The sequence below is a fragment of the Xyrauchen texanus genome, chromosome 5 (assembly GCF_025860055.1).
Source record: "Xyrauchen texanus isolate HMW12.3.18 chromosome 5, RBS_HiC_50CHRs, whole genome shotgun sequence".
In the NCBI taxonomy this organism is placed as follows: Eukaryota; Metazoa; Chordata; class Actinopteri; order Cypriniformes; family Catostomidae; genus Xyrauchen; species Xyrauchen texanus.
The window spans coordinates 22,816,535-22,841,581 of NC_068280.1; the positions used below are offsets into that span (position 1 = coordinate 22,816,535).

The 25,047-nt window shown below is 37.5% G+C and overlaps 1 protein-coding gene across 2 annotated transcripts in view; it reads right to left on the minus strand.

Moving 5' to 3' along the window:
- Positions 1-7,452: 7,452 nt before the first annotated feature.
- Positions 7,453-25,047, minus strand: part of anos1a (anosmin 1a) — a 33,594-nt gene continuing 15,999 nt past the window's right edge. The window contains exons 3-14 of one of the 2 annotated variants that reach the window (XM_052127476.1): positions 17,562-17,624; positions 16,232-16,454; positions 15,435-15,619; positions 14,868-14,997; positions 14,076-14,272; positions 13,051-13,192; positions 12,787-12,903; positions 11,743-11,831; positions 11,072-11,243; positions 8,936-9,150; positions 8,491-8,635; positions 7,453-7,775 (exon numbers count right to left, since the gene is read on the minus strand). In XM_052127476.1, the coding sequence (XP_051983436.1) occupies positions 7,726-7,775; positions 8,491-8,635; positions 8,936-9,150; positions 11,072-11,243; positions 11,743-11,831; positions 12,787-12,903; positions 13,051-13,192; positions 14,076-14,272; positions 14,868-14,997; positions 15,435-15,619; positions 16,232-16,454; positions 17,562-17,624 (1,728 nt within the window). In that variant the 3' untranslated portion in view covers positions 7,453-7,725. Of the gene's footprint in view, positions 7,779-8,490; positions 8,636-8,935; positions 9,151-11,071; positions 11,244-11,742; positions 11,832-12,786; positions 12,904-13,050; positions 13,193-14,075; positions 14,273-14,867; positions 14,998-15,434; positions 15,620-16,231; positions 16,455-17,561; positions 17,625-25,047 lie in introns of both variants that reach the window. The other variant, XM_052127474.1, reaches the window with a different exon arrangement.

Genomic DNA, 25,047 nt, shown 5'->3' on the forward strand with positions numbered 1-25,047 from the left:
CCCTTTTTTGCAGGATTTTGTTTAATAGAGCGAGTGTTTCTTCATAATAAAATCCTCTGTGACTGATATGGGATAGTCTCAAATATACTGTACTAAGGTAATGGCTCCCTATACTGGGTGCTGATGGGAGAAAACAGCATTAACGCTGTGCCATAAAACTGAGAGTAAAAACTGCACATCTGCTAACTGTTCTTATGGACACAAAACACATTCAGAGATATCTTAATGCATGTACTTGTGTGCACACACACACACACACACACACACACACACACACACACACACACACACACACACACACACACATACACACATTGTCTATGTCCTGGTTTCTCATTGGTCCCCTTACCGACAGCAATGAATCCATTGCTGGACAACAACTGCAGAGACGCTGTAATGACCAAAGTCTCCATCTGGAGAATAGCAAAGCCCACTTTACAATCCAGAGCACATCCTATTTGATAAGACTGGAAAATCACATTACATCTCATGGACTTGGAATTCATATTCAATATTTTAATTCTTATTAAATCTTATTTAAAGATCCTATTTAAATGTATTGTCATTACAAAAGTATACTGAATGCAGAAGAATGCTTTTCATTTCAAACAGACAATGCAGTGAATGCAGGGAGTCTTCTTGTGTGTTCCAGAGATGTTCAGCTCATAATGTAAGAAGTATTGAGTAATCAAAGCAAAGTCCTTTAAGCTATAAAATGTCCCCCTCCTCAGCACTATGCACTGTTATGAGCTTAGAGCTTTTTAAGCTATGTAGGTTCATTTGAACTCAGATTTCACACAAACTGCTTATGAATCATGTCAGAGTCAATTTGAAGTTGGAACAGTGAGGCTGGATTGAATAAAACCAAAGCTGCTTTCAGATTCATAGTGGGTTTCTACACAGTGTCTACTGCTCCATACACACTGTTGAGGGGATATATGTTGAAGTTCACTTCACTGGACAAAATTAGTTAATTTGTTATCCCCTGTCATTAGGGGTGCAATTAGGGGTTTCGAGTATGATGAAACTAAAGATGATACTAAACACTTGTATATAAATATAATATAAATTGCAAAACTTTCATACTTTTGTACACATCCAATATACAGTGAGGAAAATAAGTATTTGAACACCCTGCTATTTTGCAAGTTCTCCCACTTGGAAATCATGGAGGGGTCTGAAATTGTCATCGTAGGTGCATGTCCACTGTGAGAGACATAATCTAAAAAAAAATCCAGAAATCACAATGTATGATTTTTTAACTATTTATTTGTATGATACAGCTGCAAATAAGTATTTGAACACCTGTCTATCAGCTAGAATTCTGACCCTCAAAGACCTGTTAGTCTGCCTTTAAAATGTCCACCTCCACGCCATTTATTATCCTAAATTAGATACACCTGTTTGAGGTCGTTAGCTGCATAAAGACACCTGTCCACCCCATACAATCAGTAAGAATCCAACTACTAACATGGCCAAGACCAAAGAGCTGTCCAAAGACACTAGAGACAAAATTGTACACCTCCACAAGGCTGGAAAGGGCTACGGGAAATTGCCAAGCAGCTTGGTGAAAAAAGGTCCACTGTTGGACCAATCATTAGAAAATGGAAGAAGCTAAACATGACTGTCAATCTCCCTCGGACTGGGGCTCCATGCAAGATCTCACCTCGTGGGGTCTCAATGATCCTAAGAAAGGTGAGAAATCAGCCCAGAACTACACGGGAGGAGCTGGTCAATGACCTGAAAAGAGCTGGGACCACCGCTTCCAAGGTTACTGTTGGTAATACACTAAGACGTCATGGTTTGAAATCATGCATGGCACGGAAGGTTCCCCTGCTTAAACCAGCACATGTCAAGGCCCGTCTTAAGTTTGCCAATGACCATTTGGATGATCCAGAGGAGTCATGGGAGAAAGTCATGTGGTCAGATGAGACCAAAATATAACTTTTTGGTCATAATTCCACTAACCGTGTTTGAAGGAAGAAGAATGATGAGTACCATCCCAAGAACACCATCCCTACTGTGAAGCATGGGGGTGGTAGCATCATGCTTTGGGGGTGTTTTTCTGCACATGGGACAGGGCTGACTGCACTGTATTAAGGAGAGGATGACCGGGGCCACGTATTGCGAGATTTTGGGGAACAACCTCCTTCCCTCAGTTAGAGCATTGAAGATGGGTCGAGGCTGGGTCTTCCAACATGACAATGACCCGAAGCACACAGCCAGGATAACCAAGGAGTGGCTCTGTAAGAAGCATATCAAGGTTCTGGCATGGCCTAGCCAGTCTCCAGACCTAAACCCAATAGAGAATCTTTGGAGGGAGCTCAAACTCCGTGTTTGTCAGCGACAGCCCAGAAACCTGACTGATCTAGAGAAGATCTGTGTGGAGGAGTGGGCCAAAATCCCTCCTGCAGTGTGTGCAAAGCTGGTGAAAAACTACAGGAAACATTTGACCTCTGTAATTGCAAACAAAGGCTACTGTACCAAATATTAACAATGATTTTCTCAGGTGTTCAAATACTTATTTGCAGCTGTATCATACAAATAAATAGTTAAAAAATCATACGTTGTGATTTCTGGATTTTTTTTTTTTAGATTATGTCTCTCACAGTGGACATGCACCTACGATGACAATTTCAGACCCCTCCATGTTTTCCAAGTGGGAGAACTTGCAAAAGAGCAGGGTGTTCAAATACTTATTTTCCTCACTGTATATATAGCAATAGAGGCTATTTGCACTAAGTGAGAATTGCAATAGATAAATAGCAACAAAAACCATCTTTTTTGCACTAAGTTCAAATTGTGTTAGATGCTGTTAGCACCCCAAATGTATTAAAAACAAGCAGAATAGGGGTATCACTGCATCATGTGTATTGACACCCTACACAACCCCTACCCCTTAACCTAACCCTAATTTTCCCTTACAAAAATGAACCTTGGTTTATCTACAGTAACCATAGTATTGCCATTGTACTTTGTAGAAAAATAATAGTAATTAAAAAAGTAATACCATGGTGAATTGAATTAAAACTATTGCTTCAGCCTAAAACATTGTTACTAAAATATTACAAGTAGAACCAGCGGTACCATGATTTTACCTGGATCAAACGTTTCTCTCAACTCCTTCACCGCAACCAAATCACTGTGAGGAAATCAACCTTTGTATTCATTTTTATTCATTATTACATGTAGTATTAAATTAAATTAAGAGTGGAGAGACAGGAAACAGGATGAGAATAAGTGGGTCAAAAGGCGGATTAGAACCGGGTTGTACGCATGAAAAAGGAACACCCACATCATCTTTACACACTACACCATTGCAGCAACACCAGTGCATGCAGGTTGTCTTTCTGTTTTTTCAACAGGCTATTGGAGTACAAATAGCCGCAGTGTGTGGCAGGTGCTATTTACACCTAGTGCAAATAGTCAATCCGTTTATATAAAAATATATACACTCACTGAGCACTTTCTTAACACCAGTACACCTTATCTAATCAACCATAAAATCATGCAGTTACAGGACAGAAGCTTCAGTTAATGTTCACATCAACTATTAGAATGTGGGAAAAATTAAAGGTCGTGAAGCCTCCACACACGCTATGTCTCCATGGCAACGCGCTCAACAATCCATATGACAAGATGAGTGGGTTTACGGTTTCAAACGCGGAGGCAGCTGGGATTCGTCCTCCGCCACCTGGATTGAGGTCACTAAGCGACCACAAGGACTTAAAAATTAATTGGGAATTGGGCATTCCAAATGTGGTGAAAAAGGGGAAAAAAATCAAAAACAACAAAAAAATGCCACTGAAACAGTGGAAGCGAACAATAATGATTTATTCGATAAAAAGATTTGTTCCAAATAACAATTTTGTAGTGTATAGTGTGTTCATATTAAAAATATAACAAAAAGAAGAGTACTATAAGTACACAGATGATATACTAATTTAACCAAAATAATGGAGTGAGTAATGTTGTAATGACACTTCATATCAAATTCATATCACTTGCCCTACGTTGCAGAAGGGGTGGAGTTACCTGGCTGCAATGTTGGCCTGACAGAACAATTGTAATTATTGGTGAATGTGGCAATTATTGAAACTTCTGTGATGACAGCACCTTACCAATGTGAGTAGAATGCTCACTATTACCCACACTTTGTGAATATGAAGGCTACATTATATGAGATATACAGTACGTGTTGGACTGAGATTGTTTATGTGCTAGGCAAGCAGAAAAATATTGAATCATGTGTTTGAAGCGAAAGCTTCCTTGTAGTAAAAAAACATTAGTGTTCCTTTTGAGACTATACTACACTTTGAAAATTTATACACTAGATGGCCGAGTGCAAAGTCTAGGTGAACAGTGCATCATTTGGGACACAACTACTGATTAGTTTACTAACGAAACACCGCTAGATCAAAAACAGATTATGAGAGCAGTATAGAGAGTGCTTTCACGTCTTTTGGAACTATTTTTGATCGTGGAGAAGAAATGCATGAGCTGGCCAATTTTGTCTGAAAAGCAAGTTATTTCATATTATTTACTTATTTGTTGAATGGTTGTATAAAAGCTATATCACACTCACAACTGTGCTGTTCGGTATTTCCGCATCCCTGTTATTTCCGATGGCATGAGTGCACAAGAGCACTGTTTGTGTGATATTGCTTTATTAAATAATATAATTCATCATACTCTAAATCACTATATTTAGTGACACATGATTGTTTTAAAAAAATGTGATTGAGTTAATTTTGGTTTATTAATTTACAATATGTACTGTATGTGTCTTCTTAACTGTTATGTATTCCATGGTCATGATATTTCCCTGTACACTTCGCAGAGCACTATCAGACCCCTTCCATTCCTTGATGAAACAGTATCTGGGAGTTATGGAAGATGTAAAATTTGGGAAAAGGCCAAACATGTGTCAATAAAGTTGATTTCTGAAGAGTTAGCTCTTCATCAGATTTGAAGCTAGAATGCACTTCTTGATGGAGGCCCATTAAACAGGAATTGAAACTGTAATATTGTAAGTGAGATTCAAGGCCAGGCCAGAGTGCAATCACTTCTGAAAATGTCTCTAATAGGATTGGCCAGTTGTGAAGCAACTTATCAGGGAGGCTCATGGGAAAATGGGAGGAGGAAATATCATATCTCTCCCTCTGGCTTTAAAAGTGTGAACTATTATGATACATATTTCATCTGCTCACACTTTCAGTCCCTCAAGTCATCTATTCTCTCCTTCTCGCGCTGTCCTTCATTTTCCTCTTCTCCCCTTTGGTTCCTTTGCTTCTCTCCCCTCTAAATTTCCTTCTTCCTGATGCTGGTTCCCTTCCTCTCGTAAATGCTCTCTCTCTGTTCACTCTTTCTCTCACATACTCTCTGTACCGTTCCCCGGACACTCTCTGGAGCATCATAAATGTGTTGCAAGTGGATCGAGTCTTCTCAAACTCTCCAGCCCCCACCTTACTTTCTCTTTTTTTTTCTAAATCCCTGTCTCTGGGTCACCAGAGTCCAGGAGCACTCATAAATCCTGAGGCGCAGTTCACTTCGGCAGGGAACCAAGAAGACACTTCCAACCAAGCCATTTTGTTCTCTAATGTTCTCACAGCACAGTACATCTCCAGATGCAACACGATTTAAAGAGACATTCTATGTATCAGTCATAACCACATTAGGCCTGGATTCAAACAACTAATATTTTCTACTTAAGTGAACCCATTGAGGCGTCGTTGACAAGAGACTGGTTACTTTAAACAACAAGGTTGATTCTGGTGTGTCTCATTATCTATGGCTATTTATGATAAAATAGGAAGACTCCCTATTGAATGAACAACTTAAAGGTTCATCTTGGAACATCACTGTAAAGTACATCCCTTTTTACTCTTAATGTGTCTCACTCTAATAACAGTGAACGTTTGGCCTGATAAGAATTTCTTATAAAGCACCATTTAAACCATATAGAAAAAAATAAATCAGCGTGTCGGTTTAAACCAATCACACACATACATATACACAGGTCACATGCGCGGTACTACATATGGAAGCCATACCACACCATCCAAACAAGCCACATGCAATATCCATCATATGGTACAGCCTGACTCTGTGTAGATGTGTGATGTGTTCCAACTTTAGTGGATCTACACTCAGTTTGGATCCAGACTCATATACAGTATATTGTATATACCCTCCATTCTGTCTCCTGTCTTTCTGCTAAGATATTTTCATGAGGAGTAATGACAACACTGCATATTAATATATGATATAACAATCAAGAACGCACACATATGGTTCCATATTGTGACATGAAGGCCAAATGGGGTTGAATTCTAATGAAAGTGACTACAGAGCTACAAGGGTAGAGTTGCCTGCATGCATTTGTGTATGTTTGAGAAACGACACACTTTCCCCTTGAGCTTAGGGCTTTATGACTGCTTTGTTTGTGTGCGCGCACACACACACACACACAGGACCACAACAGCAATAGAAGCTGAACCCAATGTAGCTGCATCAACAGAATGTCTTTCCTCTAAAAAAATAAACAAAAGGATCTCTGTATATATTGTTATTGCCATGGCCTGGAACATGTCATGGACCCTACATGAGATAATGTGTTTGTTTTGAACCAATTTGAGGTGCTTTAGAAGCAAAATGTATTGTTGCCATTTATACTGTATGTGCACATTTATGTTTGTGCATTATGATGTTTTTGAAATGACAGATTTGCATGTAATTTCATATTATCCCTGACAGCTTTGTTACACAAAACACATAACCAATATGGTAAAGGGAAAACAAGGTATAACAGCTTTATTCATATAAAATATGTACATACATTTTGATTATCCATGGGAATTTACAAATATTTTAATACTAAATCTTCTTGTAAGGGTTTGTAAGTTGATGAATGATGCTGGGGAACCTGCACATACACACATTTATGCACAGAGACATACTTTACATTCAGACACAGTTACAAATTCACATTACACATTTGTATTGCAAACATAAATAAATAAAAAACATATAGTATATACAGGTATTACATGATGACAAACAAAAATCTATACAGCAAATTGAGCACACACCACACACAAAACCATCATAAAGTTAAATGCCATTTTATTTAAAAGTTAGAATATTTTTTCTTTGATTCCTCATTTGTTGCTATTAACACATGCTTAACGAACATGCAAACCACACACAGTTATATTGAGTCAGGCTTATTTACAGGTCACACCAAATTAGTCATGACATGCAACATTGGTTTAAAAAAGGCTCCATTTGCAGTGCTTAGGGTGCAGGTAAACAGCATGTCTTTAGGCATGTTGTAATCTACCCCAACATAACAGTTTTAAATCCATATATATATATATATATATATATATATATATATATATATATATATATATATATATATATATATATATATATATTTAATCACTTTTGCTTTTAATAAATGAGTCTTTGTTGCATATTCTATTCTAATTAGTTTCTGATAGAATCTCCTACCCCCCAAAGAGGAAATTACTTGGTCCTCAAATATTATAGGTCAATCAAAATTTGATTTTCAGATTACAGCAGGTCCACATGTTGAGTTTGAGGCAGCTGACTGGCTCAGGTTGAAATGCAATTCTCAATTGGCTGTTCTTTGGTTCTTCTGGTTCTCTGTTTTCCTGAGGAGTCAGTTCTGGTTCTAGATGATTCATTGCAATGTGGTCTTCAGTGCCGTTCTATCACCGACCTTAGATGGTGTTTCTTAATCCTGGGTTCTACTGATCAGATTTAAAAGACACTTACTCACTGAAGGAAGGAGAAGGAAAGCAATTCACCGTTTGAACTCCACACAAAATTTAGCTCGGACTTTGAGAGCTGGTGTTTTTTAATTCTAATTTACCCCCTGAGCTTCCCCTTCTGATAAACAAGAATGTCTTTTCAGCCCTCCATTATAGACGTTAGTCTCAAAGACGCCATTCAAATTTTTTGGTATTGAAAATGAAGCTGCGAGGCATGCATAGTTCAATTGGTTGTACAATCCCAATGTCCAAAGTCACAACAAATCACCACAATCCATGTGTTCCAAACTTTGTTGTCACTGGAATTTTCTTTGGTATGACATTTTTAATGTTCGATCAGCTTAACGATTGACACCAAGGAATTTAACAGTGTAAATTAATTGAACAGACTATGTGTCCACCCCTTACTTATGGTTAGGTAACCTACCTTACCATAACCTTAACCATAACCCTAGGTTTCTTACAACAATCTAGTTTTCAATGATGAAAAATCAAATATGACATCTGCCATGAAGAGGGTCTATTAAGATTTAAGTTTTGGGCAACAAGTAACTATAGCACTAAAACGGTCAGTGCCATACAGCAATATGACATAAGAAAAAACTGGAGGAACACTATTTTGAAGTTGATGTTTTGAAGTATATGCTTGTATCCATAATGCTAAGTTACACAAATGCTAAAAAAAACTTACTGTAATGCAGGACTGGCTTGCTGTGAGCTGGTGTCTGGAAGGTTCTAGATGTTGCTGGGCCTTGTCCTGCTACTGTGATGACCTGCACTTCAAGCCTATAGAGAGACATTGGCTGAAGACTATACACTACTAGGACATTACGCTCCTAAATGAAAGGAGATAGAAATATAAATAATTATTTATTATTAATTATTTAAGAACCTGAAAATACACATACATTGTAGAATGCTGGATTTTAATCATATTACAATAAATATAATTGAGATCTCAGGTCAAATGTATTCCTGCCTGTATTAACACATGGAAATCAGAGGTTAAAACAGTTTAGAACAGCATGAATTCTATTCTGGTCCACACTGGTCAATTTGAAAACCAGCATCCAATGGAACTAGCATGCAAAACACAATATATGCATGTGACCACAATGATCAGCATCATGACTTACTGGAGGCAGTATCTGAGACTGGGATATGAGACTGTTGGGCAGATTATTTCTGCGGCTCTCTGTGATGACCTCCGCCCATGTGACCTGGTACCCTGTGACCTGCTGTGGGGGTTGAGACATTGCCACCACCCATGAGAACAGGCCTGTCACATTCCCCATGTAGATCGAGAAGGCTGCTGTCAGGTTCTCTGCCTTGACCAGGACCTTTGGAGGAACTAAATCAAAATCAAATAAGAAACATGCAACCATACTGCCCAACAAAGGCAAAATGCAGTAACTACATACTTTGTCAAAATTGAGTTGACCAATTTGGGGTCATCTAAGACTATGACCTGTCCTATGGCAGACAGGTTTGTCTCAACTATGCTAAAATATAAAGAAAACAGAGTGAGAGCATTTTATACTCAGTTCTCGGCCCACTCCTTTTCACAATTTATATGTTGCCATTAGGACAGATAATTAGACACCATGGATTTAGCTGCCAATGTTACACTGACGACACACAGATTTACATCCACACCCATCTTCTCTGTCTTTCCTCCTCCCACACTGTGTCTGTCTGCATCTGTGAATTGAAGCCCTGGTTGAATTCAAATTATTCAAATTCAACTCAGAAAAAAAACTCAAGAGGTAATTCTGATTGGCCCCAGATATGTAATTTCAAAACAATCTGTTATTGCTTTTGACCTGGATGAAGACTATATTAAGTCCTCCCTGACCATTCAAAACATTGGTATAATTTTTGATTCTGAATTATCATTTAATGCTCACATCACAAAGATGGCATCACTTTTGTAATATATCTCTCATATTCACTCCATATTTTAAGGTTTCAGCAACCATTATGCTGAAACCTTAAAACCTGCCTTTGTGACATCACACCTAGACTACTGGAATTCCCTTCTCATTGGTCTTCCCACAAAAGCTGTCAAATGACTAAAATATTTACAAAACTCTGCTGCCCGACTTTTCACTCTAAAATAAAAAAAGTTCTCACATAACTCCTATTCTGCAGGACCTCCACTGGCTCCCGGTCCCTCTCGCAAACACTTTAAGATCCTCATCCTTGCATACAAAGCTCTCCATAACCTTGCCCCTAATTACTTATCCAAGTTATTACATCCCTACTCCACTGGCCACTACTTGAGATCATCTGATGCTGGCTGGCTTGCTTGCAGTTCTTAAGTTTAGACTACTCTCTATGGGTTCCAGTTCCTTTACTGTAGCTGCTCCTAGACTTCGGAACTCTCTTCCACAGAACGTCCGTGAAGCCTCTTCCTTGCTTTTTTTTCTAGAAACTTCTAAAAACACAGTTTTCTAACTGTATTACTCTGCTTTTGGCCCATGAGGTTTTTTTTGTTTTGTTTGTTTTTTGTAATGTTGTATAACTGCCATTTATTGTGATACATTTGTGTTGTTTTTAGTTTTGTAAAGGGTTTTAGACAGGTATTATATAAATAAAATGTATTATTATTATTATTATAATCCAAATTTGGCAAAACTTGTGCTGAAAAATGAATCTAAATAAAAACAAAACCACCATATGACCAAGTGGGATTGTCAAACCACAAGGGCTGCAATTTAAATACATAAATAGTTGCTGTGCTTACTGTATTTTTGCAGCTCTGTAGTGTATTACACATACTCAAAGTGCATTTCCGTACTTGATACATACATATTCCCTCTTGTGCCGAGTTAACAAATGTGTTTTAGTTCGATATGGTGTGCTTATGTGCCCTGAGTGTGTTATATATTTACAGCACTCTAGATACACTAATCTAGAGTTACTACTGTATAATAATACATTTTAATTATTATTATAGAAACAATTATTTCCATAATGATTTCTTATAATAATACTTTAAAACAACACTAACCTTTTTTTTTTCACAAAACTTTTCAAACTAACCGTAACTAGATTTTTCTTTTTATCCAAATCATTCAGCACTAGGCTAGACATTGTTTGTGTTTGCATAGTTAATGCGTTCTGTCTTTACAGGGTAGCATACACCACAGTAGTATGTAATCTACCATGAGAATGATGAGAACATTCACATTTTCAAACATAAATCACTAGTGATACAATGAATATAGTACTTCAGTGATTATCCATCTCCAAATAAATCTCCTAATAACCTGAGACAGTGGAGCAGGCGATGGGTTTGGTGCTCTTGCTCTGGATGGTAGCACAGGACGGGGTGAAGAAGGTTGTGCTCTCTGCCTGGGCTCGACCCTTTGATGCCACAGGCTGGATGATCACCTTATACTTGCAAGAGAACTGAAGACCGGGAAGGCTGGCAAAATACGCCTGCATAGATAAATGAATAAGGAGCAAAAGTGAGGCATTACTTTGCAGAGAAGAATTCAATGAGAAATATGATGACTGATCACCTATCACCACATTCTACATGGCTGTGGGCCATACTGGGCTGCACTCTGATGAAATCTATAGTTCATGCTTAGCATATGTCACAGGGAGATTTTTTTTATGCTGATAAAGATATTTTCAATTTTCAGTGTGTCATAGTTTAACACATTCATCTCTCATAACAAATTGTTAATATACATATATAATTATACTGATGAAAATCTAAATCTTAGATATGTTGTGAAAGAATATTTCTTCCCCTTCTAGCTTTCTAGAATTGGCGCATGAGGGACTTTTCCACACATGGTGAGTTATACACCATGAGTGATCAATGAACACCACATGAACGCTCACCCTGGAAATCCATCTTATGTATAAGCTGTCAGAATATGGCCTCGCACCTGTAGGGAGGATAGGAGGAACATTCCTGACTGGTTACCTGGGTGATAAGCTTTTCCTGGGTATTGGATACATTGTGACTGCAGAACTCTGGAGACCATTGCACACGGTAATGATTCACAGTGGAATCTGAAGGGAAGAGATGCCAGATTCATTAAATACTTTTTTACTGTATATGTTCAATTATTTTTCCATGAGTGAACAATGCCAGATTCAAGTGGTCACTTTCTTAAGACATTTATATTACATTTGGATTCTTGTACTGCCATTAATATACTGTAGTACATGTTGTTAGCAAAGCTTTTGATTATATTATTAAGCTAAATCAGACTTCCTTTTCAGTAGATGAATGGTTAATGATTAAATTGCAATCATTAGTAATAATCCATTTTGATCTTACAATGAATCAATGCTCAGCACTATGCACTGCAGAAAAGCTTTTTACATATCCAGCAAAATAAAGCCAGACAATTTGCAAAGCAATGCAATGCAAAACAACGCAAAATATGCAAAGCAAATCAAAGCAATCTTGATAATGTGCCTCTTAGATCAGTGTGAGAAAAATCTGTTGCACATCCATTAGAGAGATTACTAAAGGGATTTGACATGTGGCCATTTGGACTCTTAAGTTATTGAAATCACTGTTGCACTCATGATATCCTTGCACAGTACCATTTTAAGCACAAATTTGCATGATTTTGTATGAGTGAAATGTTTTCATATCCTTGACAGCTTTTATTAGTTACTTTAATGTACAGTACATTCAATCAACTTATCACTCATTAACAGAATAAAACTGTTCAAATCTAATTTGCAGGTTGCAAAGTTAGGCCAAGACATATCTCATCAGTTCATGTTAGCGCACACACACAGGTTCACATGCTTTAAAGTACTAGTTCTTATCACTTCTCATATAAGGAGCTATTGTTCTTAATTTAATTACACATAATCCTGATTCTTAACTCTTCAATAAGCAGTTTGTTTACATAATTACAAAGCATAGATTTGAGGAAAGACATTCAGCACAGTAACAGAACAGGATTTTCTCTCAGATGAAAGACATGATGTTTTGCCTCTGTCATACCTCTCTTTTTCCAGTAGACCCGGACCTGAAGCTGTCCATCTTGATAAAATGGCGTGCCCACGTCCAACAGATCTGACTGGGGCTTTACAAAGACTGGGCTGACTGTGGCTTCCAAATCTGAATTACATCAAATATGGGGAAAAAGTATGAAGTTACAAATGAAAAACATTTACAGCTGTTTCTCACTGTATTTCACAACCCCCAAATGAGTGCTGTTATGTACTGTACCAAGCAAAAATGTGCTGCAATTAAATAGTTTTGTACCAGATTGTCTCTGGCTTGTAGTAAACTGAAGAATGGCCTTGGAGCTCTTGAGGGGGACCTGACCCCAGTATGAAACTGCCTGCAAATCCACTGTGTAACTCCTGTTCTCTCTCAAGTCATCCAGCTCAGCGTAAGTAGAGTCCTACACACACAAAACCCACAGGCATGCATTAGAAAAGTCACAGTCATTCAATCAATAATAAAAAAGAACAAATGGTGTCTGTATAAAAATGTAAGGTAAACCCATGTATACATTTTACCCACCCCATAAACCTATAAAAATATGGGATCTGATACTGTTGCTGAGTCACATATATCATAGCAATACAGTACAAAAACGACTATAATGCTGTCTGAATTGTATGAAGTTAATGCTGTAATCTTATACGTGGTAGTGTACTCTGAATAAAATTTATTTGCAGCATAAAAATTCTCTAATCATTTCATAATAGAGGCCATAAATGACAGCGATAAAGGCATGGACTCAACAGCTATTTAAAAAGTTGAGTTTTTTTATTTTTTTCTTATTTCCATGTTTCTCAGCTGACAAAGACCTCAAAAATATATAATGTAAATAGCAAGCAAGCAGTGCAACTGCCATCTCTTAAAATCCTAAGGGGGTAAACTCTTCAAAATGATCTCACTCAAAGAAAAACAATTCAGCTGTTATTGAGAGATTTCCTTTTCTTAAACAGAACTACAATTGATATGCTGTTTTTGGCTGCATATCACACAGCACCCAGAAATGTTTGCTTTTGCCAAGAGCGGTGATGCAATTCTGTACCACCCTAGTTTGGAGTCTGATTTGGGGCTTGGTACGATCAAAGGCCCAATCTTGAGTTGTTTATCTTGCACCATTTGCACTAAGATATCTAATTTGTTGTGGCTTGCTGAAAGAAAGAAGATGGGAAGCTTAACCCTCGATGGGTATTCAGAATAATCTATTATATGAGAAAGTGAAAGACTGAGAGAAAGACAAAGAGAGTGGGCAGAGAGTGAGTGTGTGGCCAGCTGATATGAAGTACCCCATTGGCAGTCTGCCTCCTTTTGAGTTTGGGCAGCATGGTGTGGTCAGACAAGCTCCAGGAGAGTTTGTAGTGATTCACAGGGATGTCCAGGTCTGCGAATAAGCTCCAGCTGAGGCGGGCAGACACAGAGTGATCCGTACCAAAGGTCATGTCACTGACATGAAGGTCAGAGGGTGTCGGGGGAGAGGCAGGATCTAAGGAAGGGTGTCAAACTTTTATGTCAAATTCAGGTTTGAAAGAAAAAATTGCAAAAACTACACTACTAACATTACAGGTGCTAATGTCTAATATAAATTTGTTCTCCCACTTTTTGACCAATCAATTTCCAGCCTGTACAGTCACCTGTGATTACTCTGTAAATAAATCTTTTTCATTCAGACACATCCATAAGTCAATTTACACCCCATACTCACTAATCTGTTGAAAGCTGAAACCTTAATTTTCAGTTTCCTAACATCATCGTTTTGGTGATGTTACCACCTAAATATGTGGTTATGGAGAGTTTTTTCTAAAAATGTTGTGGAGGACAACGCCATTCCAGTGTGGATGAGAGGCATAAACATAGCAAAATCAATGCCCAATTTATGACCAATTTATGAATCTATCTGACCAATTCATTGAATTTCCTTAATTATTATTGTTATATTCACTTTATAATTCCCTTATATTTCCCTGATGTTTTCCACGACCATGAGAAACTGTAGGAAACAATTATTAATAATAAAAATTGATCCCAATAGAATCCCATTAAATTAAAGTTTTTTCTGAAACACACACACACAATCACACCTTTAGAGGATCTGAAGTGTCTGCTTGGAGTGGTGTATCCTCTGGTTCCATGCACATTTACTGCTGCCACTCTGAACTGATACCAGCGACCAGGCCGGATGTCATTCAACCACACACGCTCCTCCGATGTCTACAGCACATGAACCGCAGGTTTTATAGTGTGCGAGTGATAATATGAATGACTAAATGAAGTGAAGAATGAATGATTGATAGAACACACAGTTAGGCCTAAAAGTCTGAGACCTAAAAAAAACATTCACTTCCACTCCCAAAATGAACAGACATAATAATACCTAGAAATAAACAGAACTTTTAGTGGTTTGACAAATCTAAAAAAAAATAAAAAATTATGATGTTAAGTGAAGAAGAAATGTTTAAGATTCTGCTTTATTTATAGGATGACATTAAACACGTTCAATTTAAATACATTTGTACAAAAAGATTTCAGTGCTTCCATTGAAGCACACAAAAATGCTCTTTTTGAAGATTCTCAAATCATGCAAGGATAGCATAGATCATCAGGTTTTGCACAAACTTGCATTAGATTAGATTAGCTTTCACAATTACCCGTGCAACAACCTGCCACTCTGTGGCGCCATCCTCACTGGGGTGAATGCCGTAGTTCCATCTCCTCTGCAAAACATTCAGCACCGGCTCTGCTGACACATTGAACTTGGAGGACCAGCGTACCTCTAACACACCAGATTCCAGCTCCTCAAAGACCAGCTCCTTCCTGGGCTTCAGAGGAGCACCTGAAGATTAATAGAAGATAGGCAAACAGCAAAGGTTAACTCCAAAGAGTACAATCTGGGTATGCTTTTAATATATCCAGCAAGTATATCACTAATCAAGTATGCAGAGGTTAAAAACTCATGATAATAGGATTTTTTGAGGTTCAATACAAGTTAAGCTCAATCAACAGCATTTGATTGGCATAATATTGATTAGCACAAAAACATTATTGACTTATCCCTCATTTATTTAAAAAGTGAATGGGGCCTGTCCATAAACATTAAAATACACACCGTTTTATAAGTATAGCCACAGCACGCAAGCATCATAATTGTTAACATTATTTTAGTGTGATAAAATCACTTATTAATAAATGTAATCTGGTAACACTGGTAAATATATGGACTAGCCCATTTACTTCCATTGTAATTGCCTTACTGTAACCAATATTTTTTACTTTTTTTGTAAATACATTTCATTTAAAAAATGAAATACTAAAAAGATTAAAAAAACATTTTGTGGTAATCAACATTATGCCACAAATACTGTTAATTAAACTTAACTTGTATTGAACCAAAACATTTCTGTTAATTCTGTTAAGCCATCTGTGTATCATCAGTAGAAGGTCTTACCCCTGTAAAGGTTCTTGGGGGTCTGGCAGGTGTGTCCGCAACCATTTGGGCAGCACTTTTTCTGGGCTGAACACTCTCCATCTTCCTCACATCCCTCCACACATGCAGCTTCAAACCCGCTGGCTTTCTCTGGTGCCGGGCAATCACCCTGTTTCACCACCATTACTGATCGCAGGAACTCACAGCTCGTCACACACTCACCGCGACGCTTGGGAAATGCGTGCTGAGATGCAATGGTGTACAGGACAGATGGTTAGACATCCTTTAACGCCTGTGCCATAGATTCTAGCAATAATTTTATAAGTAATTTATTTGTCTTTGGATAGTTACACTAAAGTATGTAAACACCGCATCCAAACATTGTGTTTGATGAGCATTTAATTCCAAACCATAGGGATTAATAAGGAGCTGGTCCTCCATTTGCTGCCATAATAGATTTGACTTTTCTGGGATAACTTTTAACTAGATGTTGGAACATGAGTGCTGAGAATTTCTCTCATTCAGACACATGGCATGAGCATCAATGTGTTTAGGCACTTATGTTAATCGATAATGGCTTGCAATCTGTGTCTGCGTTTTGTGAGTGCCAGTCCAGTTCTTTCACACCAGACTCTGTAAACCATTTCTTGAACTTCATTCTGTGCACAGGGGAATTGCCATGCTTAAACAGATAATGTATGCCCCATTCTGTATGCTTGATTTTATGCACCTGTTAGTAATGGTGTAGATTAAATAGCCATGTAATATACTTCTTTATGGAACACTGCATGTGCACTTATTAAGAATATAAGGTCTATTATCTGTACAAATCTAATATCTTACTAATGAAAGACTGCTTGTTTCTGGCCATATGTTCATTACAAGACGATTACAAGATGTGTTGTGTTACATGTGTTGTGAATGAATAAACTGCTGATTTATATTTGCGAGCACAAAAGTCTTAAAATGATGGATGAAGGTCTTGATCAGTGCTGGCAAATGAAAGAACTAATATGTATTGTTTAAGTTCCTACAACAGTGAAAGCTAAATATTACTTGGCCAAATGTTTTAAAATGTAGAGAAAAAGCCATGATTCTGCCACAATTACAGGATTCACAACCGGACAAAAATGTTCAAACAGATTCTCAGACTTTTAAAAAAATTATCATTTTGAACAATGGCAGACCACTCACATGTTAGCCAAGTCTGTCAAGACAGACAATGGAGGATTAATATATATTTGGAAATCCAGAACACCAAGGTAATCTATTTTGGATCAAAAAGTTTTCAAGCTTGTTGAGAGCACATCCCAGAAACTACTAGATCGGTTAAGAATGCTGTGGTCTGTACCTCACATAAATCTTGACAAGGTCCGTCTTTCAACTCCCAGGAGTCTTTGCATGGCTCCAGGCACTGTGAACAGACAGGAGAGGTTTGAGTATCATGAAACAGTCTCGACTGACTTGAGTATAAAATTCTCATTCTTTTTCCATACAATCAAAGTCAAAGGTATGTTAAAGCCAAACACATTTGTTTTCAGTAGTTTGGTGCATACAGCTGCTGATCTGAAGAGCTACATCATTATTCTAGAGTGTAAATCATTCATCAGAAAAAATAAATAATAATAATAATAAGAATTATATAGAGAGAGAGAGAGAGAGAGAGAGAGAGAGAGAGAGAGAGAGAGAGATATTGTTTCTGATCATATGTAGGAGTTTGATGTCTTTGGTAATACCTTTTTAACAACTTGGAAATGCCAGTGGAGAGATCACTGTACCTTGGAAAACTTTGTGATCACTGACATTTGCATTCAGCATTACAATCGTTCAAGCTGTGTCATTCTGCTCACACATGTCAAAATTCTCTCATTTCATTGTCCACACCTGACTCTCTCTCTTTTCTCTCACTGCTTCTCTATCACTCCATCTCTTATCTAATATGTTCCTTAGAACTGACACTTCACTTCCTGCATGAGTGATTGTGGCTGCCTCTGGGGAATTCACATTTCCAATTTCATGCCAGGATGAGGCACAGCGGTCACTATGGTGCTGGGGCTAAACATTGCACTGCATGAGCACTCTGAGAGAGAGAGAGTGTGAACATTACACATTATGCCATCTTATTCCTGATCTAGCAGTTTCCTTTACTCTGATGATCATGATTAAGATACGCAGGAATGTACAACATTTACCACACAATTGGGTTAAATTAAGAATCTTCTACATTTTCTTCAAAGGGAAATATTCTGCAAAGATTAGTTTCAGTGGCCACTAGTTAGAGAGTTTGGACCTATTTTATATTAGGTGTCTTTAACTACTATGTAGTAAAAAATAAGTATTTGATACAATATATTTATTATTGTGCACATATATGTGTTATTAGATTGTACCAACATGTAGAGTACCAGCATGTAAATACATGTGTAATAACACTGTTGACCGTAACCCTAACCCTAAACCTACCCCTATACTAACCTTACCCCTACTCCAACCTCAGTAGAAGCAGTGTAAATCTTGTGAGAGTTTTGCAGCAAGGCACGCATGTACACAATAATTACTTTGTGTAAACTGCATATATTTCTAACTTCTGGTGTTATTTCTAATTGATCTTACCTTAAAAAATTTTTTTTGCAGGAGTAACATAATGAAATCAGGTTGATTTAGTCATATTTAATCATATTTCTAAGTTGAAAAAAGATGTTTCCACATTAATCACATTTTCAGTTTACCTGAAAAACAATTTTTACAGTATATATACACTCACTGACCACTTTATTAGGTACACCTGCTTATTCATGTGATTATCTTATCAGCCAATCTTGTGGCAGCAGTGCAATGCATACAATCATGCAGATACCGGTCAGGACCTTCAGTTAATGTTCTATCTACCATCAGAATAGGGAAAAAATTAGATCTCAGTGATTTTGACCACGGCATGATTGTTGTTGCCAGACAGGCTGGTTTGAGTATTTGTATAACTGCTGATCTCCTGGGATTTTCACACCCAACCGTCTCTAGAGTTAACTCATAATGATGCCAAAAAAAAAAATGCCTTGTTGATGTGAGAGGTCAACGGAGAATGGCCAGACTGGTAACTCAGATAACCCCTCAGTACAATTGTAGCGTGTAGAACATCATCTCAGAATGCACAACACATCAAACCTTGAGGAGAATGGGCTACAACAGCAGAAGACCACATCGAGTTCCATTTCTGTCAGCCAAGAACAGAAAGCTGAGGGTGCAGTGGGCACAGGCTCACTAAAACTGGACAGTTAAAGACTGGAAAAACATAGCCTATTCTGATGAATATTGATATATGCTGAGATACACAGATGTTAGTCTCACTGCAGTCTCAGCTTTCTGTTCTGATTGTGTGGAGCAGTGCACGCTTACGCTTACACATATGTTGGTTAAAGGTCTTTTAATGTGATCTCCATATTATATTCTTCTATATTTATTATTCTGTTTCAATTTTATGTTCTTTTTTTTTTTACATAAGCACAGTTTAGTCTTTCAAGAGATAACTGCCTATGCACCTCATGCATATGTGATACTGTAAATAAAAGACTTTGACTTTTGTTTTGAAGAAAAACAAAATCATGAAATGCTTCATTTATTTATGTAACAAGAAGTACATACTGTAGTAGTTAAAGATACCTAATATAAAGTGGGAACAAGAATTGCGTTAAAATGCTTGTTAATCCAGGTATTTAATATAAGGAGGAAACTGCTAAGAATGAGGTGGAGGCGCATTTCCGTTGGTGAGGAAACGGAATGTGTGTGTGTGTCGAATGTGGGGTGAATTGTTAATACATGTGTGCATGTGCGTGCGTGCGTGTGTGTGTGACTGAGACGATGGGGAGTCGAGGTTATCCTGGGGCAATGTTTCTGAATAAGAATGAGAGTGGGAAACACATTTATCTGGGAGGGCAGTAAAAACACACAACTTTTAAAGACAGCAGAGCAGTTGTCGGAAACTATTTAAAATGGGAGAGGCACAGGGGCAGTTAGAGGCAGAAAAGGAGGCAGTTTTATAGAGCTCAGAGCGGCCAGAGCCCTGCTGCGATAGCCTGGAGCTTGTGTGCTCTAACCAAACGAAACACTGTCTCAGAGTTGCCTGTGAAGCTGAGAGAATGCTGTGCTCTGCCTGATTTCATTTCTCATACGCATAAAATCATCCATCATGAAAACAACACATTAAATGAAACAATGACATTTCAAGCATATTGAAAACTGCAGTAAATTACTGACATTATTGGTACAGTCTAATCATGTTAGTACAGTGCTAATGTTTATTGCATGTTTATATTGCGCAATAAGTGGTAAAAATTTGTTAAATTAGTATGAAACGATTTAAATGAATCAATTGTTCCACATAAATGATTAACATTCTGAAATAATTAGGTTTAAAGCATCTGTTAAAGGGATATTTTATGCAAAAATGAAAATTACTATGTCATCCCAAGTATTTATGAATACAGATTATTTTTGTTTTTATTGAACAATCCCTTTTAATGCATTAAAGAGAACTGTAAAGTGTGTCATGCATTAAATGTATTATTCAGCATCATATACAGTAGAGTACAGAAGGATAGGGCAGGTGATATATGATGCAGTCTTTTGATATGCATCCATGTCTCCCTGCCCATTTCTCTTTGGGTAATTCTCTCTTGTGGAATGCTTAAGTAGATGCAAAACACCTCCTATCCAAACACTTTATAAATGTATCAAATATAAATCATAACTACTACGTCACAGTAGATGCATTTGCCTCTTTAAGGACTATATTCTCATTCAGTCTTGCTCTTAAACCTTTACAATTGTAAACATTATCTTGTTTTGAGGCACGTCACATTCAGAACTCCAGTCTCATTTATCAATCTCTTAAATAGCCAACTCAATTAACCAGTTTCTTTGTGCAACGGCCCAATGTGATGCATTGCATGTTGCTGGACAAAGCATAGTACACATCTTGGCCATAAATCACTTCAAGAATTCTGATCCTGGATTGCCGTGTATAAATTAATGCTGAGTCTTGCAAAAGTGCAGTGATCACCTTTCTAAAGGCACCTTTTAGATTGTACCAAACCCACTCCACTCTTCTTGACTCAGTGAGGAACCTGTAATCTCCATGAAAGCTCTTGCTTCCAGTGTCTTTATTGTACCCCAGCGGCAGTTAGTTTTCCGCCCCATTTCAGACTCAAATCAAGCATTGCCTTCCACCTTACAAAATAAAGGTTATTTAAGAGCTGAGGACATTGAGATAGAGCTGGAAAGAAACCTTGGGCTAGCTCCAGTTCAGCTAAGATGCATTTGCACTACACACACTTGAAGAAACTAAACAAACCGAGGATTAGTTATGCATGTTCTGCACTTTTTACCATAACATGAAAAATAAGATCTGTTTAATCTGAACAAAATGGTAAAATGAGAGCTCACTCCCTCCATAAGAGGGAGTAATGCTTGCTTTAGGTGTAGAGCAATCTCACTCAAATTTAAAACAATGTCCAGATAATGCAGTGTGGAAAGCGAGAATCCCACCCACGTCTGTGGCTAACGTTTGGACAAATCGAACTTGCTTTAAGGAGGTTCCAGACCTTGTTTAGTCTGCTATGAGAGACTGACTTTCCCACCCTCAGCAATTTATTATAGTAATTGAAATCTTGTCATCATGTCATGAAATTGGCTTTCGCTCTCTGTTTTTGAACTTGCAGTGGTGCCACAGCACTAATACTTCAAGCAGCGATAAAACTCGAGGCTAAGAGAATTGTGAGGGCACACTAATTATTTCCCTCGCATTTGAATATCAAATGCCTAAAGGCCACTTGCTGAGGGAGTATAATAATATTCAAGAGCAGATCTTTGATTAGGTAGGGCTGTCTGTGTACTTAAACATTTGCAGTGTGCCTCGATATGAGGAATTTCTGCATGTACTTACTGCATGCTAATGCTTTAAAGAGTTCTTCAGTGAAGAGCTGGCTAAGTGCTGTATGAGTATGGTTATTATGATTCTAAATGAGTTTCTGTGCAACAGGAGGCCACTGGATTAACTGTCAATTTGAGGCCAGAGGCCTAAACAAGAAGCATTGGCAGTGTCTCATCCCATCCCTATTACCCAATGATGTGAATCATTATATCACGAACACATATTCAAACACTAGCATGAGCCTTGATCCACTTAATATAATTAAGAGGTTGAGCATTAAAAACATAGCAGCAACATCGCTGTACAACACGCAAAAAAATTACAGTGCCTTCAGAAATTATTCAGAACTTTTTTTTCACATTTTGTTGTTACAGACTTATGCTAAAATGCTTTAAATTATGTATTTTTTCCAAATCGATTTACACTCCATACATTTGAAGTTTGCAAATTTATTAAAAGAAAAAAACTTAAATATCACATTGACATAAGTATTCAGACCCTTAACTCACTTAGTTGAAGCAACTTTTGCAGCGATTACAGCCTTTTTGGTATGATGCAACAAGCTTGGCACACCTGCATTTGGGAATTTTCTGCCATTCTTTTCTGCAGATCCTCTCAAGCTCTATCAGGTTGGATGGGGACCATCAGAGGACAGCCATTTTCAGGTCTCTCCAGAGATGTTCGTTTGAGTTCAAGTCCGGGCTCTGGCTGGACCACTCAAGGACATTAACAGAGTTGTTCCTAAGCCACACTTGTGTTGTCTTGGCTGTGTGCTTGGAGTCATTGTCCTGTTGGAAGGTGAACCTTCTGCCTATTTTGTGGGGCAACTGTGCTGCAGTTTTTCTTTTAAATGTAGGAATTAAAGTAATTGTCTGTTTTATTGTTAATAATTGTTTGGCCGTTGATTAACCTGACCATTCACATTTGTGTATTATCTCAGATCTACCTTGAGAGCATTTTTCATGCAGTGTACTCTACATATTGAAAATACAGTGAAAATCTGCTGCTGAGATTCTACAGGCTCAAGTTCTGGCACCCACGCTGGCATGTACCATTGCGGTGTCTGCACTTTTAATTCAACAGTTGCATTGAAATCTCCTCTGCACAATCAATTTTCTTCCAGACCATCCTGTTGGTGTGGATGCTGCTGCACTGGAGCATGAAAGGGACCAGATTGAGCTTGAAGTCAAGAAAAGGAACATGGATTTGACAATAGAGTTGTTCAGCTTTTAGGCCAAAAAACACGGAAGAGAATTCACCATGGGTTTCCTCTAGATTTTCCAATGGGTTTTTATAATGGGGTTTTTGAACTAGTGTAAAATAATAAGGTCTGTGGTAAACATTCCTTGACGATGCATGGCCATATTGTTCTACAATATAAATTACACACCGTCATGCCTCAAACATGAATTTTGAAGTCGTATTGAATTACACACTTTTTTTTTTTTAAAACACACGGCGGCTTCAAAATTGACGTTTAAGGTATGACTGTGTATAATTTATGTTGTAAAATAAAAACGTCCATGTATCTCAAGGTAGAAAATGTCCATGTAACTTATGGAGTTTTGTTTTTCTTGCCACAGTCACCTTCAGCTTGCTCACAGGGGTTCTAAATACAATTATTATATAATTTTTATACACAATTTACAATCATATTTAATCAAACTACACAATAATCACTCTAAGACTTTATAGATATTACAGTTTGACTTAATGTTTACCACAGACCTTATTTTACACAAGTTAAAAAATCCCATTATAAAAACCCATAGGAAAATCCAGAGGGAACCCATGGCGAATTAGACCTCAGGGTTTGCCTACAAATTGATATAATGGCGAATAGTTCTATACTTTCTCCTTCTCTATTAGGAGCAAACAAATTGTAAATGAGCAATGACCTGGCCTCATTTTGGAGGAGCAAATAAGCTACATGAATCGTCTATATATTATTTGTCCTGATTGTTTATAGGCTTGTAAGTTTATAGACTTATATTAATTTCTCTTTCACTCCCTCAGGTCTGTCCTGAGTTCAAAAATTACATGTGTGGACCTCAAAACAGCCATTATGACATCTCTTAATGAACATAGCAACACCCTCATCAAAATGTATTGTGTAAAAAGACCTTAAGATGAAACTTATACGGGACACACTTGATGAGCAGGTATGGTTCCTAAACTTATGAATACTTTAAAATGAGTTGTTATCTGCATGAATAAGTATTTTGAGAATATATTACCTCTAACCCATAAAATGAAATCAACTTAAATCTCTACATCAATATTTTATGCTACATGTAAAACTGCCTTGAATAGAATATTAACTACATCAGATGCTACAATTAAGAAAAGAAAAGGAATTCATTCCACATTTTTAATTCTATTGCCATTTTGTGTCACCTTTGGGGACATTTATGCCCTGACCCGCCCTTAATATCTGACCTTTTGGCCATCCCTAATACATTTAAAATGAGACTTTGTTATGATTTGTGAGGAATCATATAGAAGTCAATGATGACTGAAATGATTTATTTTCTTCTTCAACAGACGACAGACATCCTATCTCAAAGAATTACTACAGCTCTGCAGGGACTCCCATTGTACCTCAGGGACTGTGAAGCAATATCAAACACCTGTCTGGTGAGTTTTTAACTTTATTTTGAAAGCCATATAATGCTTGTTAATTTAGGTAACCTATAAATGTCTACAAACTCACAGGTTAGTTTATTGAAAGACATTGACCTCTTCTATATATTTTTGTAATATTTCTTCTTTTTGTCTACAAAATGTGTTTACATGTTTGAAAGTTCATGCCAATTGTTCGTTGATCACCATTCTTTTAACAAGGTGCAGTTATATTTAGTAAGCGCACACAGTTTCAATGTGGCTGTTTTCCTTGAGTGTTTAAGATGGG